Source organism: Salvelinus namaycush, chromosome 20 (genome assembly GCF_016432855.1).
Source record: "Salvelinus namaycush isolate Seneca chromosome 20, SaNama_1.0, whole genome shotgun sequence".
NCBI classification, from domain to species: domain Eukaryota; kingdom Metazoa; phylum Chordata; class Actinopteri; order Salmoniformes; family Salmonidae; genus Salvelinus; species Salvelinus namaycush.
This window is the reverse complement of record NC_052326.1, coordinates 56,831,313-56,852,244: the sequence shown is the minus strand read 5'-3', so window position 1 is coordinate 56,852,244 and position 20,932 is coordinate 56,831,313. Positions and strand designations below refer to the sequence as shown.

The 20,932-nt window shown below is 47.4% G+C and overlaps 1 protein-coding gene across 2 annotated transcripts in view; it reads left to right on the top strand.

Annotated features, from left to right (window-relative positions):
- Positions 1 to 16,385, top strand: part of LOC120065519 (filamin-B) — a 120,775-nt gene extending 104,390 nt beyond the window's left edge. For both annotated transcript variants that reach the window (XM_039016582.1, XM_039016581.1), the window contains 10 exons: positions 1,539 to 1,691; positions 3,449 to 3,571; positions 7,100 to 7,366; positions 7,520 to 7,657; positions 9,143 to 9,258; positions 10,840 to 10,972; positions 11,538 to 11,714; positions 13,911 to 14,129; positions 14,252 to 14,455; positions 15,244 to 16,385. In XM_039016582.1, coding sequence (XP_038872510.1) covers positions 1,539 to 1,691; positions 3,449 to 3,571; positions 7,100 to 7,366; positions 7,520 to 7,657; positions 9,143 to 9,258; positions 10,840 to 10,972; positions 11,538 to 11,714; positions 13,911 to 14,129; positions 14,252 to 14,455; positions 15,244 to 15,431 — 1,718 coding nt within the window. In that variant the 3' untranslated portion in view covers positions 15,432 to 16,385. The remainder of the gene's footprint in view (positions 1 to 1,538; positions 1,692 to 3,448; positions 3,572 to 7,099; positions 7,367 to 7,519; positions 7,658 to 9,142; positions 9,259 to 10,839; positions 10,973 to 11,537; positions 11,715 to 13,910; positions 14,130 to 14,251; positions 14,456 to 15,243) is intronic.
- Positions 16,386 to 20,932: the final 4,547 nt, after the last annotated feature.

The window sequence follows — 20,932 nt, the reverse complement described above, 5'->3', positions numbered from 1 at the left end:
CATGGGGGTTGGGGAATTAGTGTCCTGGCTTCATACATGACTGCATGCCTTTCACACTTAACCTCACGTTCTAGTTCCTGTTCCCCGGGCCTGGTTTCTGAGTTCCCCGGGCCTGGTTTCTGAGTTCCCCGGGCCTGGTTTCTGAGTTCCCCGGGCCTGGTTTCTGAGTTCCCCGGGCCTGGTTTCTGAGTTCCCCGGGCCTGGTTTCTGAGTTCCCCGGGCCTGGTTTCTGAGTTCCCCGGGCCTGGTTTCTGAGTTCCCCGGGCCTGGTTTCTGAGTTCCCCGGGCCTGGTTTCTGAGTTCCCCGGGCCTGGTTTCTGAGTTCCCCGGGCCTGGTTTCTGAGTTCCCCGGGCCTGGTTTCTGAGTTCCCCGGGCCTGGTTTCTGAGTTCCCCGGGCCTGGTTTCTGAGTTCCCCGGGGTGGCTCTACTGCTTTGGACAGTTAAAAGGGGATTATTGTAGCAGTGCTTTTAAAGGGATGGTTACGTAGCACATACTATGTTTATACTATTAGCTGGCCTATGGACTCCTATACATTAGAGATTTAAGACCTCATAGCCTGGTGATGACATGAAGAGGGTGGCTAGCTGTTAGAGCACACACACACACACACACACGGTTACCACGGCTCATTCTTGTCTCGTTCAGTTGGGAGCCGTACCACAGCGCTTATGTTCCCCGTTATTGATTCTCACACCTTCACACACACTTAACACACGGTCTCTGGGGGTGTCTCAGGTTCCGGTAGATAACGTAAGTGAGAAAATACATTTCAGCCAAAACATCTACAGTGTGATTTAGGTAGGGCCTAGGATGTTGTGGAGTCAGTGTCTGTGTCCCAAATGGAACCCTATTGGCCCTGGTTAAAAGTAGTGCACTACGTAGTGAACAGGCTGCCGTTTGGGACACAGTCGTTGTGATTGGGTAGAATGGTGCGGCCTCCAATCAGACTGGGTATGGAACAGAACTTCAGATATACAGGAAGAGAATGAACGTAATGGGGTTATTTATTTGACCTTTAACACTGTATTACGGCAAACCGGAACTATTCTTTCTGGAAACCTGAATTGTGATTCTGTTACTAAGTTAGTCTTTTTGTTGGCTGTATAATGTGGTTTGTTTGGTTTGTTAAAAAGCATCATTTGATTTAGTCATACAATGGTATCTTTAACAATTGACAACTGACATGACTGCTGAATGCATTTAAAAATATATATATTTTAACCTTTATTTAACTAGGCAAGTCAGAACAAATTCTTATTTACAATGACAGCCTACACCGGCTTAATCTGGACGACGCTGGGCCAATTGTGCGCCGTCCTGAGACGCTCAATCACGGCCGGGTTGTGATACAGCCTGGAATCAAACCATGGTCTGTAGTGACGCCTCAAGCGTTGAGATGCAGTGCCTTAAACCGCTGCGCCACTTTGGCAACGCCTCATTGCTCAGTCTCACTCCCAGAATTGTCTGTCTGACTGGTATTGTTGTCCCCTAGGCTACAGGGGTCTGACTGTTGTTGTCTACTCTGTCGTCACCCAGGTTACGGGGGTCTGGCCCTATCTGTTGAGGGGCCCAGTAAGGTGGACATCCAGACCCAGGACATGGAGGATGGGACGTGTGTTGTCTCCTACTGCCCATCAGAACCAGGCTCCTACATCGTCTCCGTACGTTTCGCTGACCAACACGTGCCAGGTGAGAGTCTATGTACAGCTACGTTATTGTACCAGACACTCCGTGTCAATGAGGGGTATCCTACCAATCAGGTTTGAGGAGTTAGGGAGTTAACTTGGAGTTGAACTCGAGGAAAGCTGGTCATAGGAATGTGGCTTAACCTTTTTAGCCAGGTCCGTTTCTATGGCAACGAAACCTTCTCCGGGGCAGGCTAACTCAATGGGGGGGGGGGGGGGGGGGGGGGGCTAGACCGTACTATTTACCACTACAAACCGATGCCGGCACTAAGACCGTACTCAGCCAGCTGTATATACGGCCATAAACATACAAGAAAATGCACATCCAGAGGCGGCGCTCCTAGTGGCCGGTGATTTTAATGCAGGGAAACTGAAATCCGTTTTACCTCATTTCTACCAGCATGTTAAATGTGCAACCAGAGGGAAAAGAACTCTAGACCACCTTTACTCCACACACAGAGAGGTGTACAAAGCACTCTCTCGCCCTCCATTTGGCAAATCTGACTAATTCTATCCTCCGGATTCCTACTTACAAGCAAAAACTCAAATGGGAAGTACCAGTGACGTACTCAATACAGAAGTGGTCCAATGAAGTGAATGCTGATCTACAGGACTGGTTCCCTAGCACAGACTGAAGTATGTTCTGGAATGAACCGATGGAATTAAGGCGTTAACGACATCAGTCACCGGCTTCATTAATAAGTACTTCGACAACCGCGTCCACACAGTGACTGTACGTACATATCCCAACCAGAAGCCATGGATCACAGGCAACATCCGCACCGAGCTAAAGGATAGAGCTGCCGCTTTCAAGGAGCGGAACACTAATCCGGATGCTTATAAGAAATCCCACTACGACGTCCGAGTCATCAAACAGGCAAAGCGTCAATACAGGACTAAGATTTAATCCTACTACGCCGGCTCTGACTCTTGTTAGTTTGCAAGCCCGGCCACATCTATCACGGATTACAAAGGGAAACCCAGCCACAAGCTGCCCAGTGACACGAGCCTACCAGATGAGCGAAATGCCTTCAAATCTCATCAATCTACACACAATTCCCCATAATGACAAAGCAAAAACAGGTTTTTTGAAATGTTTGCTTATTTTATTAAAAATAAAACTACATTTACATAGGTATTCAGACCCTTTAATCAGTACTTTGTTGAAGAACCTTTGGGAGCGAATACAACCTCGAGTCTTCTTGGGTATGACGCTACAAGCTTGGCACACCTGTATTTCTAGAATGCCCTTTGAACCAATTAGAACCAAGTATTCAACAATGCTGTGGTAGTGGAGTTAAATACTAGATTACTGCCTGGTCCACATCCTGGTACTTCTAAAAGCCTGTTCTACCACAGCTTTCTGAATTTGTGACAACTTCCTTTTTTTGATTTGGCCTCAAATGTAAATGTGGCTCAGACTAGCCCATGGATTGATGGTTCAGCGTTCTCAATGACGCGTTCCGACTCTCTCCCATGGATTGATGTTTCAGCTTTGTCTCAATGAAGCGTTGGGCGTTCGACTAGCCACGTGCAACATGGCGGACGAGCAATATCCACCGTCGTTGTACGGTTGAAGCCAGAGCTGGAATGTGAAGATGTAACTTGCTTCGTAACTATACCCCTCTGGTGTTGCAGCAGAGCTTGTAGTTGTGAATTGTCAGTGATCTAATTTTAAAAAGGTATAATGTTCATTTGATTAATTTCTTACAAAATGAAGTGATAGTGACCCTTGTCCCTGCTGTGTGTTCGTCGCCACAGGCAGCCCGTTCACCGTGAAGGTGACAGGTGAGGGCCGTATCAGAGAGAGCATCACCAGGAGACAGAAGGCTGCGTCCATCGCCACCGTCGGCAGTGTCTGTGACCTCAACCTCAAGATACCAGGTAAGGACACCTATAGAATATATTACCAACCTGTATATATAACATACTCTATACGACCCTCTATACATTCACCCGGCTCCTCTATATGACCCTCTATACATTCACCCGGCTCCTCTATACGACCCTCTATACATTCACCCGGCCCCTCTATACATTCACCCGGCCCCCTTATACATTCACCCGGCTCCTCTATATGCCCCTCTATACATTCACCCGGCTCCTCTATACGACCCTCTATACATTCACCCGGCTCCTCTATATGCCCCTCTATACATTCACCCGGCTCCTCTATACGACCCTCTATACATTCACCCGGCTCCTCTATACGCCCCTCTATACATTCACCCGGCCCCTCTATACATTCACCCGGCCCCTCTATACATTCACCCGGCCCCTCTATACATTCACCCGGCTCCTCTATACGACCCGCTATACATTCACCCGGCCCCTCTATACATTCACCCGGCTCCTCTATACGACCCGCTATACATTCACCCGGCCCCTCTATACATTCACCCGGCTCCTCTATACGATCCTCTATACATTCACCCGGCCCCTCTATACGACCCTCTATACATTCACCCGGCTCCTCTATACGACCCTCTATACATTCACCCGGCTCCTCTATACGACCCTCTATACATTCACCCGGCTCCTCTATATGCCCCTCTATACATTCACCCGGCCCCTCTATACATTCACCCGGCTCCTCTATACGACCCGCTATACATTCACCCGGCCCCTCTATACATTCACCCGGCTCCTCTATACGACCCGCTATACATTCACCCGGCCCCTCTATACATTCACCCGGCCCCCTTATACATTCACCCGGCTCCTCTATACGACCCGCTATACATTCACCCGGCCCCTCTATACATTCACCCGGCCCCCTTATACATTCACCCGGCTCCTCTATACGACCCTCTATACATTCACCCGGCCCCTCTATACGACCCTCTATACATTCACCCGGCCCCTCTATACGACCCTCTATACATTCACCCGGCCCCTCTATACATTCACCCGGCTCCTCTATACATTCACCCGGCCCCTCTATACATTCACCCGGCTCCTCTATATGCCCCTCTATACATTCACCCGGCCCCTCTATACATTCACCCGGCTCCTCTATGACTCTCTATATACGCCCCTCTACACGGTCACCCGGCCCCTCTACACGGCCCTCTACACCTCGATTGTCTTGTCTAGACCCTGTGAAGAGTGTTAGATTCAGGTATGAATGAGTACAGATGGGATGTACTTTTGGCAGAACGTTTCTGAAATGGTGCGTTCTATCTGGGGGGGGGCATAGATTGGAATGGTGCGTTCTATCTGGGGGGGGGGGGGGGGCATAGATTGGAATGGTGCGTTCTATCTGCGGGGGGGGGGGGGGGCATAGATTGGAATTCGACAGACATATATTTTACTCTGTTGACGTTGAGACAAAAGTATTCTCATTGTGGGTAATTTTAAAGGTTTAAATGAACCTCATTTGTAAAGTTCAGATTATGTTGACGGCAAAGCTTGTTGGCTGTTCAGCCTCATGCCGAGGTAGCAAGGACTGCTATAACTGAAACCACATGTACAGGAATATTAGGATATGTCTACAGTACACACATTACATGTAATCTCCCCATAGTACAGTAGAAAGAAATGGCTCTTTCCAGTGTAGTTATGAAACACACAGACCTCTGAGGGGGGGGGGGGGAAACGTGTCTTGTTGAGAAGACTTGTCACTTGGCAGCCGAGTTAGAACACCTCATTGAGTGTGAAGCCTGCCAGCTCTCTCTTCCCTCTCTCTCTCTTCCCTCTCTCTCTCTTCCCTCTCTCTCTTCCCCCTCTCTCTCTTCCCCCTCTCTCTCTTCCCCCTCTCTCTCTTCCCCCCCTCTCTCTCTTCCCCCTCTCTCTCTCTTCCCCCTCTCTCTCTCTTCCCCCTCTCTCTCTCTTCCCCCTCTCTCTCTCTTCCCCCTCTCTCTCTCTTCCCCCTCTCTCTCTCTTCCCCCTCTCTCTCTCTCTCTCTCTCTTCCCCCTCTCTCTCTCACCCTCTCTCTCTCTTCCCCCTCTCTCTCTCTCCCCCCTCTCTCTCTCTTCCCCCTCTCTCTCTCCCCCCTCTCTCTCTCTAATTGTGGCTCTGAGGCCACACGCCCATCCGTGTTTATATAGGCCATACTGATGGAGGGTTGGCCAACGCTGTAGAATGAGTATTGGACAATAAGAGGGGATAGCCAGCAGTAAATCAAGGAAGTAGGATGAGGCTGGATGCTAACATATTGAAGACAGCAGGGTTATATTCCCCATATCGTGGACGTCCATTCACTGGAGCGGTTTGCTGATGTCATATTCTGGGTGTGGACTCAACCAACAGTTATGTTTTGGGGGGGTCACTGGGTTCCCTATACTACTGATGTCCCTATTCTACAGGGGTCCTTAGGTTTATTTATCCTACTTTGCTATTTCTTCTACTTTTGTATTTCATGTTTTATCCTCTTACTATTTCCTGTAACCTCTTCTTTCCAGGCGTGACTTCTGTTTCTCCTCTCCCCGTTTCTCCTCTCCCCGTTTCTCCTCTCCCCGTTTCTCCTCTCCCCGTTTCTCCTCTCCCCGTTTCTCCTCTCCCCGTTTCTCCTCTCCCCGTTTCTCCTCTCCCCGTTTCTCCTCTCCCCGTTTCTCCTCTCCCCGTTTCTCCTCTCCCCGTTTCTCCTCTCCCCGTTTCTCCTCTCCCCGTTTCTCCTCTCCCCGTTTCTCCTCTCCCCGTTTCTCCTCTCCCCGTTTCTCCTCTCCCCGTTTCTCCTCTCCCCGTTTCTCCTCTCCCCGTTTCTCTTCTCTCCTCTCCCCGTTTCTCTTCTCTCCTCTCCCCGTTTCTCTCCTCTCCTCTCCCTGTTTCTCTTCTTCTATAGTGACGTGGTTCCTTCTGGCTCTATCCCAGGAAATCCTCTATGGTGTATCTCCTATATGTCGCTCCCACTGCTCTGTGTGGCTGGGGAGCCATAGAGGGTCCCGTGGGTCCCCTAGAGGCAGGGTGGTGTCCAGGCTGTCTGGTCTGGTACTGGGCAGGGCCCCGGGCATGTGGAGGACCTCTGGTGTTACCCTGGTTCTAGGCAGGGACTCCACTGCTACTACCTTGGTACGGTGCAGGGCGGTGGGCATGTGGAGCGCTGCCACCCCCCTGGCGAGACCCACAGGGCTGGAGGGTGCGTTGATAGCACTGGGCTTTCGGATGGCGAGGTTGGCAGCATGAACGCACTCCATCACAGCATGTCACGTGTGTGCCTTCACATGCACCAAGAGTCTTTAAGAGTATTTCATTGTATTTAAAGCTGCATGTTTGGTTTTCTTTTATGTTCTGCTTTTAAAAGTTAAATATCAACATTACCCGACTTTCTGGAGAGAGGAGAGAGGAGAGAGGAGAGACTGACACAGACTGGTGACTGGGAGACTCTCCTGCTCTTTTATTCTGCTGTGGACTAATACATTCCTTCTCTCCCCCCTCTGCCCCTCTCGTCCTCCTCTACCTCCCCCTGTCAGAGATAGACATCCATGACGTGTCAGCCCAGGTAACCAGTCCCTCTGGCACCACAGAGAAGGCAGACATGGAGGCGGTGGGGCCCAACACCTACTGCGTACGCTTCGTTCCCCACGAGATGGGAATTCACACGGTGGATGTGAAATACAGGGATCAGCACATTCCCGGGAGCCCCTTCCAGTTCACTGTGGGGCCCCTGGGAGAGGGAGGGGCTGGGAAGGTCAGGGCCGGTGGGCCAGGCCTAGAGAAGGCTGAGTGTGGAGTACCAGGTAGAGGCATCTCTTGATCTATCTTTATCCATCTGTTGATCATCAGTCTCCCAGATCCCTCTATATACCTTCATCACATCTCTCTCCATATGGGGGGGGGTGAATGGTTTACTCTCTCTAATATTGATGACTGTCGTCTTATTCTCCTCCAAGCTGAGTTTAGTATCTGGACACGGGAGGCTGGTGCCGGGGGTCTGTCCGTCGCTGTAGAGGGGCCCAGCAGAGCTGAGATCTCCTTTGAAGACAGGAAGGATGGATCCTGTGAGGTGTCTTACGTAGCTCAGGAGCCTGGTAGGAACACAGCACCTGGTCACTTGTCAACTATCTGTCCAACAGCTTTGTTTTTTGTATGCTCAATGTTTTGCTGTATATTTAGGTCCCGTTTTACTATATATCTGAAGGTGTAGTTGAATGGGTCTGGTTGAATTGGTCAAGGTAATAGTGTAACTGGTTGTGTACCTGTACTTTAAATAGTAGGCATTTTGGTTATGTGAATAAATAAAGTTTTATAGTTTATGAATTTAAAATTGAGAATGCTTTAAATGCCAGGATGTTATACTCATTTCAGCTTTTCATGTAGCAGAGTTCAACTGCACGCTATTGAGGAAGAGAATCGTCTATCGAGACCCACGTGTCTGACAATATGCGCCGAATACAAATCTTTTCAGTCTCCTGAGGGGGGGAGGGAAAGGCATTGTCGTGCCCGCTTCACTACTTACTTGGTGTGTTTGGACCATGATAGTTTGGTTAGGTGGACACTTAAGGAACTTGAAACTCTCGACCCCGCTCCACTACAGCCCCGTCGATGAGAATGGGGGGCCTGTTTGGCCATCCTTTTCCTGTAGTCCACGATCAGCTCCTTTTGTCTTGATCACGTTGAGGGAGAGGTTGTCCTGGCACCACAGGGCCAGGTCTCTGACCTCCTCCCTATAGGCTGTCTCATCGTTGTCTCTGAGCTGAGGGGAAGTGGTGTACCAAAATGAACCAATGACAGGAATCAACGCAGTTGCGCATTAGATGATGCATTCTCAGGAGGAGGAGCCTAGCACGCTGGTATTCTCAGGAGGAGGAGCCTAGCCCGCTGGTATTCTCAGGAGGAGGAGCCTAGCCCGCTGGTATTCTCAGGAGGAGGAGCCTAGCCCGCTGGTATTCTCAGGAGGAGGAGCCTAGCCCGCTGGTATTCTCAGGAGGAGGAGCCTAGCCCGCTGGTATTCTCAGGAGGAGGAGCCTAGCCCGCTGGTATTCTCAGGAGGAGGAGCCTAGCCCGCTGGTATTCTCAGGAGGAGGAGCCTAGCCCGCTGGTATTCTCAGGAGGAGGAGCCTAGCCCGCTGGTATTCTCAGGAGGAGGAGCCTAGCCCGCTGGTATTCTCAGGAGGAGGAGCCTAGTCAAATGTATTTATATAGCCCTTCGTACATCAGCTGATATCTCAAAGTGCTGTACAGAAACCCAGCCTAAAACCCCCAAACAGCAAGCAATGCAGGTGTAGAAGCACGGTGGCTAGGAAAAACTCCCTAGAAAGCAGGCAGGAACCTAGAGTTTATATTCTCAGTAGGAGGAGCATAGGAAGAAACCTAGAGTTTATATTGTCAGTAGGAGGAGCCTAGCATGCAGATATTTGTTGCTTACTGCGTCTGTTTTTACTAAATGTTGTAAATAGTATGTAGTACAATTAGTACACAGTATTTAGTTTCAGTAGGTAGTAGACAAGCCAGATTTCAGACTGCCAGTACATACAGTACCAGAATGATTTGTCAACACACATCTTTCTCCACAGGTGACTATGAGGTGTCGGTGAAGTTCAACGAGGAGCACATCCCAGACAGCCCGTACCTTGTGCCCGTCATGGCGCCTACGGACGACGCCCGCCGCCTCACTGTTGCTAGTCTTCAGGTGAGACACAAGAAAACACCCCCACACCTGCATCATGTCCGCAGCTATTTAGTTAGCGCCTGACACGGACTCATTAGTGAGATCCACAGCACATCTATTCCCTTTCAAACAGTACCAGACTTCCCTTGCACAAATCTCTTTTTGATCTCCAATGGGACTGGAATTGTTACATCAACTTAAAATAGATGAAATGGAGATGTATAAGGTAGTGGTCAACCCCCTCGGCTGTAATATCTTCAATCAGATTGGATAATGGGTTTTAAAAAGGGCGAATAAATAGCTATTTTATGTTCCTTAACCTTTCTCCCGTATTTTGATTGAGGCATCACTAGTATGATCTGTGTAGGCCAGAACAACTAAGTTGTGTTGCAGATCTATCGGGGAAATATCTTTCTGCCTCTGCCTTCACTAAGGTCTCAGCTGGGGGGTGATTTAAAAACCTATGAAATGGTATCACGTGAGGACTATAGCAATAGCACTTCAAACAGGAAGTTGGCTTTCTAAAAAAAAACGGTTTGAGCTACCAGGTGTTCTGTATACAGACGTACACAGGTTACACACATACACACCCCGTGTGCTCACACACAGCGTTAGAGTACACACACACACGCACATTGAGATAAATCCCAATATTTTTTTTCACTTGATTTTGATAGTCCCCACCTAGTAAGCCAAGCTGTCTATTAGCTGCAGTATCTATGTACCATCTATTGGGAACTATGTACCATTTATTGGGAACTATCTAAATACAGTGTGAGCTTAATAACGTCGTGAAATAGCTGCGGGACATCCTTCAATCTGGTGTGGGACTCTGGTGTTTCTCTTGTGTTTCAGTTAAAGGCTTTTAACAGCATCATCAACGTCATTCTGGCTCTCTGCTTGGTTGGCTAACGCAGAGAGAGGAAGACCCCCCCCCCCCCCCCCCCCCCTCCCTCACTTGGTCTGACCTGGTTTAGTCTTTTACAACCTTTTAGTAACTTGATTTTAGTTCTGTCCCCTGTAGTCTCCTGTCCCCTGTAGTCTCCTGTCCCCTGTAGTCTCCTGTCCCTGTAGTCTCCTGTCCTGACCCTGATGTCCCCTGACCCTATAGACCTGTCATGTCTATAGTAGAGTACCTAATTGGGCTCAGGTCCACCTCTCTAGGCGTTAGCTGGTCCAAGCTGAGCACAGGTCAAATACAAAGGTGGTATTCTGTGTTATGATGCACGTCTCCCCGTGCTGAGAGGGTCAGCCTGAACAAGGTGCTGTGGCAGAGTTGTTCTTCTTCGTTGGAATGAAAGGAGCATTGAATGAGGAGGAGTTTAGTGTACAAGGTGATTTGTAGATTCTGTGCAGCAGGAGAACTCAGGCTGACTGTCTCCAACGTGGGGGGTGTACCTTGATTTTTATAAAATGGTCACCAAAATGTTGTATTCAATTATAATGGTCATGTATTCTTGGGTCTGAAGTGGCAATGCAAGCCACAGCTTTGGCTGACCAATCAGAGCTGCGCTGATTGGTTCTCCATGGGACACTCCCACTGACTGGGTGTGTAGAGCATTTGGGAGGGGCTTCACTAACCTGTTGATTGGCTGCCTCCAGGAGTCTGGCCTCAAGGTAAACCACCCAGCATCCTTTGCGGTACATCTGAACGGTGCCAAGGGAACCATCGACGCCAAGGCCCACTCACCCTCCGGAGCTCTGGAGGAATGTGCTGTGTCTAAGCTAGAGCAAGGTGAGGCTTCTCAAGGGGAAGGGCTATAGAGAGTATTGGGACAGGCTAAATGTGTCTGCCGAGGCGTTCCCCCCCCTCCCCCGGTGTCTGCCGAGGCGTTCCCCCCCCTCCCCCGGTGTCTGCCGAGGCGTTCCCCCCCCCCCTCCCCCGGTGTCTGCCGAGGCGTTCCCCCCCCCCTCCCCCGGTGTCTGCCGAGGCGTTCCCCCCCCCCTCCCCCGGTGTCTGCCGAGGCGTTCCCCCCCCCCCCTCCCCCGGTGTCTGCCGAGGCGTTCCCCCCCCCCTCCCCCGGTGTCTGCCGAGGCGTTCCCCCCCCCCTCCCCCGGTGTCTGCCGAGGCGTTCCCCCCCCCCCCTCCCCCGGTGTCTGCCGAGGCGTTCCCCCCCCCCCCCCCTCCCCCGGTGTCCGCTGATATCCCTTTGAGCATGGTGAAGTTATTAATTCCACTTTGGATGGTGTATGTGGAATAAGTCAAGGGGAATAGTTTCTGAAGGCTCAGTATATGTATAGCTCCAAATCCCATATTAGGAGTCTTGATTAAACTCTTTATCCGTTCCTTCTCCTTCCAGATAAGTATGCTATCAGGTTCATCCCGCGTGAGAACGGGCTCCACTCCATCGACGTCAAGTTCAACGGCAGCCACATCCCCGGCAGCCCTTTCCAGGTGCGGGTAGGAGAGCCTGGTCAGACCGGAGACGCAGGGCTGGTCACTGCACACGGAGCTGGACTGGAGAGAGGGACCACAGGTGACCTTGTTACCACCTTACTCTAACCGTAACACAATCTTCATTCTCCTAAGTAATGGGACCAGTGCTGGTAGTAAGCGAAAGGTTGCTAGATCGAATCCCCGAGCTGACAATGTAAAAAATATGTTCTGGCCTTTGAACAAGGCAGTTAACCCACTGTTCCCCAGAGTTTGTTCTTAACTGACTTGCCTAGTTAAATAAATGCTACGGTTGCTGCTACTACAGTACTACGTCTCACGTTGAGCTTACCGGTCTTTCATATTGGACTCAACATCTGTACTAGACAAGATCTGACCGATTAGGGAAAAACCCTTGACCTAAGTATAACCTAAATGATAACTGGTGTATATATATCCCCAGTCCTAAACCCCAAGTACAAACTGCTCCACCCCTAGTTATACCTCCTGTATCCTGCACCGTAGTAGCCCCATGCAGGCTAGACTACACCAGGCTTTACCCAGATCATGCTAGACTTGAGAACCTCCCACCCCTGGTTATTGGTTTCATAGTCCGATGTGGATCAGGTTACCCGGTTTATTTGTGTAGTGATCTGATCCTATCACATGGTCAGTCAGGGGTTTCTAAGCCGGGTTTTAGTTGTCTACACACACCATCACACACACCATCACATCCTGGTAACACATTAATGTGTCTCCATAAAACTCGTGTTACCAACAGCATTATATTACTGTTTGTGTTGTAACATATTCCCCTCTCTTCCTGTTTCTGTGTCTAGCCCAGTGGGCGGCTGCAGCCCAAATGAGCACCCTAGTCCCTATTTAGTGCACTACTTTTGACCGGAGCCTGTGACTTTGATAAACTGAGTGATACATTCACTGACAATCTGAGACATAATCTGTTTTTTGTTTTTTAAAACCGCTATGATTCAATGTTAAAGTTATGTCTAGAAAACATATCTATCAACTTCTCCATTTTTTAAACTCTGATTTCAATAACAAGCATGAAACGATGGAGTAGGAAAGGCCAGAGGTCTGGATAACAGATGTGGGTCGTGTCCCACACGGTACCCTATTTCCTACAACTGTAGTGTACTACGTAGGGAATAGGGTGCCATTTTGAAATGCAGCCAATGTTTTTAAGAGGGTTGTAGCGTTTGACTGGTGGTGAAGAAGAACAGGCTTATGGAGGAAACGTGTGGCTCAGTTGGTAGAGCATGGCGCTTGCAACGCCAGGGTTGTGGGTTCATTCCCCACGGGGGGACCAGGATGAATATGTATGAACTTTCCAATTTGTAAGTCGCTCTGGATAAGAGCGTCTGCTAAATGACTTAAATGTAAATGTAAACATAAATCAGGTCTTTATGGTGGCCTGATCTCCCAGAATTCAGCCTGCTGCTCATACAGATTCCTTATAGTGCACTACTTTTGACCAGGGCCCGTAGGGAAGGTAGTGCCTCTCATAGGGACCCATAGGGCTCTGGTCAGAAGTAGTGCACTACGTAGGGAATAGAATGCCATTTGGTAAGCAGTCCAGCTCTGTGCAGACAAGACCTGGGTTCAAATACTGTTCTAAAATACTGAAGCTGTTGACTGGCAGAATAAAAACAATAGAATAGTCACAAATGTGCAAAACTATCATCTGGCAGAAAGTATTTCAAATAGGTCAAGTTGTACTTAATTCAGGTCTGGTATATACCTATGGTAGATACTGCCCAGGCAGTGCTCTATGTATATTTGTACATACTACTGTAAATCAGTGTCAGACAGATTTATATATTTTATTTGATGTTTAGTGAGCAGACAGGTCAGACTGACAGACAGATCAGGTTTATCTGCTCTTCTGATCTCAGTACAGTACATACGTGTCTCACATGGCCGGTGAGGTTAAATCATTGGATTATGGGTGTGGATGAGTCTGTCACATGGTTATAGTAGTAGTTCCACATCCTAAAGGAAAGAATAATCACCGCAAATCTGGACATTACAGGTTGCTTATCTTTTCCATTCATCTTGGACTGTGGCATATGGCTGGATCTACTATACAGATGGCCTGGGACTTTCTCTCAACATAAGACCACTTGAGTTCTGAAAACACCTGACAAACTTTAATTGTGGAGTGTGTGTAACGTCCCTTTAACCTTGTCCGAACCAATACTCAAACCCACTGCGGGATGGATTCTGCTCCAACCCTGTCCTAAACCTACCTTAACCCTCTCTTCCTCTGTCTTGTCTCTAGGCCAGCAGTCAGAGTTCGTCATCAACAACACCAAGGCGGGCCCCGGCGCCCTGGCGGTGACGATTGAGGGCCCCTCCAAGGTCAAGATGGACTGCCAGGAGTGTCCAGAGGGATACAAGGTCCAGTACACTCCCATGGCCCCTGGGAACTACCTGATTTCCATCAAATACGGAGGACCCAACCACATCACTGGCAGCCCCTTCAAGGCCAAAGTCACAGGTAGGTCTGCAGGAGAACCCTATTCCCTATGGAGTGCACTACTTTTTTACCGGGGCCATATAGAATAGGGTGCCTTTTCAGACACAGGTTAATTGACTTGAATCAATCTCTTCTCCTCTCAGGTCAACGCCTGGTGAATGTGAGTAACGCCAGTGAGACGTCCTCCCTGATGGTGGAGTCAGTAACCAAGTCATCCAGTACCAACTCCTACAGCGCCCTGCCTCGTTCTGCCTCTGACGCCAGTAAGGTGGCCACCCGCGGCCCAGGCCTCAGCAAGGCCTACATGGGCCAGAGGGCCAGCTTCTCCGTCGACTGCAGCAAGGCTGGTAAAGAGGCATTTTATTACTTAAAGTGACTTTGGGTCCTTAAGTTATTATTATTAATCCTATTATTGTTATTCTTATTCTTCCTGCTCTTATTATTAATTATTATTATATTATTCCTATTCCTTCCTGCTCATTATTATTATACTTAATATCATTGTTATACTTATTATTATTATCATTATACGTATTATTATTATCATTATACGTATTATTATTATCATTATACGTATTATTATTGTTATCATTATACTTTATTATTATCATTTATTATTCCTATTTTTATAAATATTATTCCTATTTTTATAAATATTATTCCAGCTCTTATTTATCATTATTATTCCTTTTCTTCCTGTTTATTATTCCTGCTCTAATGATTTTTAAAATTATTCTTGTTGGTTATTCCTATTAGTAGTAGTTAACGTTAGTTTACCGGGAGCTAAGCTCAACGTGACAGAAACAAGATGGCAGACTTGTTTGGCTACGAGGTTTAGGTTAGAATGTGGTTACTGTACTGGATGTCTGTTAGTAATATTGTCATATACTACTGTGATCCCTTTTCATCTGTAAATGCTGTGTGGTAGAGCGTTCCCTTTCATCTGTAAATGCTGTGTGGTAGAGCGTTCCCTTTCATCTGTAAATGCTGTGTGGTAGAGCGTTCCCTTTCATCTGTAAATGCTGTGTGGTAGAGCGTTCCCTTTCATCTGTAAATGCTGTGTACATCGCTTCTGGGTAACGTATGCATTAGCTCCATCAGTTAATCAGCAAATCATGTGTTTTGTGTCCTGTAGGTAAGAACATGTTGCTGGTGGGAGTCCACGGCCCCCACATCCCCTGTGAGGAGGTATCAGTGAAACACACGGGTAACATGCAGTACAACGTCTCCTATATCCTCAAGGAGAAGGGCAACTACGTCCTGGCTGTCAAGTGGGGCGAGGACCACGTCCCCGGCTCCCCCTTCCATGTCACTGTCCCCTAGAGACCTGGGGGGAAACCCAAATGGCACCCTATTCCCTCTGTGTAGTGCACTACGTTGACCAGTACTGCATGAGGAATATAGTGTACACTTTACTGTCCTCTATTCACCTCTATCCCATCTGTCTACCAGACGGTTCTCTATTCACCTCTGTCCCATCTGTCTACCAGACGGCCATGGAGTGGAGGAACTACATATTTGTTTAAACACAAAATCTCTTAATACACCCTATAGTTATTATTATGAATGGAACAATTTGCACTCAACAATATTTCATAATATAGTATAAAGTAAATTGATGATATTGTTATCAACTAAATATGTCAAACCAAGTTAAACAGAGGCCAAATGTTTAAAAGTCAAGACTAAGTTTTTTTTGTTTACTACTGATGGTTGTGGTTATGAGATTGTACAGCAACACTATAGATGTGATCCTATGTTTTCAGCCCTAACCACCTATGACTCCAGGTCCAGCCATGCTAACCGCTGCACAAGATCACTACTCAATCAATCCCGAATTGTTCTGTTTCTACAAACTACTGTTTTTGTTAGGTTTTTTTTTTGGACTGGACTGAGAGGTCTGTGACTCATGTATGGTGGGTTAAAAATGTGCTCGTCAAAAGCTGTTATGTCCTGGGGTTTTGTACTGTCATTTTCAGACGTGTTCTTGATTTAGCTGTTGTTCCTAAGTCTTACGTATTATAACTATGTAATGTAGGTCAATAGGAAAAGAGATTGCAACTGAACTAAATGGTAGTCTACTCTTAACATTGGACTTTGTAGTAATCTGATTGGTTTTCTGTTCAGCTTTTGAATTAGCATTTTAAACTTCATCTGTACGTCGACTCTTCTCTTACAAAAAAAACAATCTGTCTCGAGGACTTTGCCAATCCCTGTCCTTATAACCTGTATCTTCAGCAATAACTTCTGAGAATAAATATGTATTTGTACTTCTGATGCCTGTCGTATGTTTTGTTTAATCAGTGTTTTGATACACAAGGGATAAGTTAAAATGACAAGCTGCTTTTTTTCCCTCTTGTTAGTATTGGGTGGCATAATGTGAGAATACATGCCCAGGAATTATGTACATTTGATAATTAAAATAAGTTGCATGTGGCTTACTGACACATCTCCTATTAGAGAGACGAGGCAACTTCCAGAGTATCCCGAACAGTGACAAGATGGTAATGAGTGTTAAGATGGACTGTATAAGGACATGGTGATGTAGAACAGAGTTTATCATGCAGTGCCTTCAGGAAGTATTCCCATTCCCAGTACACCCATTCACTTTATCCACTTTTTGTTGTTGCAGCCTGACTTTTAAACGGATTAAATAGAGATTGTCACTGGCCTACACACAATACCCCATGTTTTTTCAAATTTCTACAAATTAATAAAATGTTCAAAGCTGAAATGCTAAATAAGTTAAGGAGTAAAAATGTGCTTAAGTCAAGTTGCATGGACTGTGTACAATTAATACACCTGAGCCAAATACATTTAAACTCAGTTTTTCACAATTCCTGACATTTAATCCTAGTAAAAATTCCCTGTCTTAGATCAGTTAGGATCACCACTTTATTTTAAGAATCTGAAATGTCAGAATAATAGTAGTGAATTATTTCAGATTTTATTTCTTTCATCACATTCCCAGTGGGTTAGAAGTTTACATACACTCAATTAGTATTTGGTAGCATTGCCCTTAAATTGTTTAACTTGGGTCAAATGTTTCGGGGAGCCTTCCACAAGCTTCCCACAATAAGTTGGGTGAATTTTGGCCCATTCCTCCTGACAGAGCTGGTGTAACTGAGTCAGGGTTGTAGGCCTCCTTGCTCACACACGCTTTTTCAGTTCTGCCCCAAAATTTTCTATTGGATTGAGGTCATGGCTTTGTGATGGCCACTCCAATACCTTGACTTTGTTGTCCTTAAGCCATTTTGCCACAACTTTGGAAGTATGCTTGGGGTCATTGTCCATTTGGAAGACCCATTTGCGACCAAGCTTTAACTTCTTGATTCAGGTCTTGAGATGTTGCTTCAGTATATCCACATTTTCCTTGCTCATGATGCCATCTATTTTGTAAAGTGCACCAGTCCCTCCTGCAGCAAAGCACCCCCACAACATGATGCTGACACCCCCGTGCTTCACGGTTGGGATGGTGTTCTTCGGCTTGCAAGCATCCCCCTTTTTCCTCCAAACATAACGATGGTCATTATGGCCCAACAGTTCTATTTTTGTTTCATCACACCAGAGGACATTTCTCCAAAGTACGATCTTTGTCCCCATGTGCAGTTGCAAACTGTAGTCTGGCTTTTTTATGGCGGTTTTGGAGCAGTGGCTTCTTCCTTGCTGAGCTGCCTTTCAGGTTACGTCGATATAGGATTTGTTTTACTGTGGATATAGATAGTTTTGTACCTGTTTCCTCCGTCTTCACAAGGTCCTTTTCTGTTCTTCTGGGATTGATTTGCGCTTTTCGCACCAAAGTACGTTGATCTCTAGGAGACAGAACGCGTCTCCTTCCTGAGCGGTATGACGGCTGCGTGGTCCCATGGTGTTAATACTTGCGTACTATTGTTTGTACAGATGAATGTGGTGCCTTCAGGCGTTTGGAAATTGCTCCCAAGGATGAACCAGACTTGTGCAGGTCTACAATTTATTTTCTGAGGTCTTGGCTGATTTCTTCAGATTTTCCCATGTCAAGCGAAGGGGCACTGAGTTTGAAGGTAGGCCTTGAAATGCATCCACAGGTACACCTCCAATTGACTCAAATTATGTCAATTAGCCTATCAGAAGCTTCTAAAGCCATGACATAATTTTCTGGACTTTTCCAAGCTGTTTAAAGGCACAGTCTACTTCGTGTATGTAAACTTCTGACCCACTAGAATTGTGATACAGTGAAATAATCTGTCTGTAAACAATTGTTGGAAAGATTACTTGTATCATGCACAAAGTAGATGTCCTAACCGACTTGCCAAAACTATAGTTTGTTCACAAGAATTTTGTGGAGTGGTTGAAAAACGAGTTTTAATGACTCCAACCTAGTTGTATGTAAACTTCCGACTTCAACTGTAAGTCTGATGCTGCCTGAGCCTGATGAGCCATATATTAAATATATTTTGTGAACCCTACTTTAGACATATGAGCCAAAGCCCAAATGATTGTGCCATTATCCAATACATAGCCTATGATATACATGTAGGCTACTGCGCATTACACAAAACAGAAAAGCCACACAGATGTAGCTATGTTTTTAAATTAAGGTGACCCCCAAAAGCCAGATGGAGATGGTCATTTAGTCCTTATATTACTGTAACATATGCTGCAGCAAATGTAGGGACCACAATGGAACAAAAGTCCCTGATATTATTGTGTTATCCCGGTCACTGTTTAAATGATTTGTGTATATACAGTACCAGTCAAAAGTTTGGACACACCTACTCATTCAAAGGTTATTTATTTTTACTATTTTCTAAATTGTAAAATAATAGTGAAGACATCAAAACTATGAAATAACACGTGATAACCTTAAAAGTGTTAAACAAATCAAAATATAATTTATATTTGAGATTCTTCAAAGTAGCCACCCTTTGCCTTGACAGCTTTGCATTCTCTCAACCAGCTTCATGAGGTAGTCACCTGGAATGCATTTCAATTAACTTGTGTGCCTTGTTAAAAGTTGAATAGTGGAATTTCTTTCCTTAATGCGTTCGAGCCCCTGTTTAGAGTCTTAAGGATTAGATACCAAACCCGTTCACAAGGTTGGTTTGTTTCCACAGATCTAGGTAAATCTGATTTTAGTTTTAAAGCACCTCATTGCTAAAATCCCCAGGAGCTGAACGGTAGCTCGTAGACTGGGCTAAAATCCCCTGGAGCTGAACGGTAGCCTGTAGACTGGGCTAAAATCCCCTGGAGCTAAACTGTAGACTGGGCTAAAATCCCCGGGAGCTGAACGCTGGCCTGTAGACTGGGCTAAAATCCCCTGGAGCTAAACTGTAGACTGGGCTAAAATCCCCGGGAGCTGAACGGTAGCCCGTAGACTGGGCTAAAATCCCCCAGGAGCTGAACGGTAGCCCGTAGACTGGGCTAAAATCCCCTGGAGCTGAACGGTAGCTCGTAGACTGGGCTAAAATCCCCCAGGAGCTGAACGGTAGCCCATAGACTGGGCTAAAATCCCCCAGGAGCTGAACGGTAACCCGTAGACTGGGCTAAAATCCCCCAGGAGCTAAACGGTAGACTGGGCTAAAATCCCCGGGAGCTAAACGGTAGCCTGTAGACTGGGCTAAAATCCCCCAGGAGCTGAACGGTAGCCCGTAGACTGGGCTAAAATCCCCCAGGAGCTGAACGGTAGCCCGTAGACTGGGCTAAAATCCCCCAGGAGCTAAACGGTAGCCCGTAGACTGGGCTAAAATCCCCTGGAGCTGAACGGTAGACTGGGCTAAAATCCCCTGGAGCTAAACAGTAGCCCGTAGACTGGGCTAAAATCCCCCAGGAGCTAAACGGTAGCCCGTAGACTGGGCTAAAATCCCCCAGGAGCTAAACGGTAGCCCGTAGACTGGGCTAAAATCCCCCTGGAGCTGAACGGTAGCTCGTAGACTGGGCTAAAATCCCCTGGAGCTGAACGGTAGCTCGTAGACTGGGCTAAAATCCCCCAGGAGCTAAACGGTAGCCCGTAGACTGGAATAAAATCCCCTGGAGCTGAACGGTAGCCCGTAGACTGGGCTAAAATCCCCTGGAGCTGAACAGTAGACTGGGCTAAAATCCCCTGGAGCTGAACAGTAGACTGGGCTAAAATCCCCGGGAGCTGAACGGTAGCCCGTAGACTGGGCTAAAATCGCCAGGAGCTGAACGGTAGCCAGTAGACTGGGCTAAAATCCCCCAGGAGCTCAACGGTAGCCCGTAGACTGGGCTAAAATCCCCTGGAGCTCAACGGTAGCCTGTAGACTGGAATAAAATCCCCTGGAGCTGAACGGAAGCCCGTAGACTGGGCTAAAATCCCCTGGAGCTGAACAGTAGCCCGTAGACTGGGCTAAAATCCCCCAAGAGCTGAACAGTAGCCCGTAGACTGGGCTAAAATCCCCTGGAGCTGAACGGTAGCCCGTAGACTGGGCTAAAATCCCCCAGGAGCTGAACAGTAGCTCGTAGACTGGAATAAAATCCCCAGGAGCTGAACAGTAGCCCGTAGACTGGGCTAAAATCCCCCAGGAGCTGAACAGTAGCCCGTAGACTGGGCTAAAATCCCCGGGAGCTGAACGGTAGCTCGTAGACTGGGCTAAAATCCCCTGGAGCTGAACGGTAGCTCGTAGACTGGGCTAAAATCCCCTGGAGCTGAACGGTAGCTCGTAGACTGGGCTAAAATCCCCTGGAGCTGAACGGTAGCTCGTAGACTGGGCTAAAATCCCCCAGGAGCTGAACGGTAGACTGGGCTAAAATCCCCCAGGAGCTGAACGGTAGACTGGGCTAAAATCCCCGGGAGCTGAACGGTAGACTGGGCTAAAATCCCCGGGAGC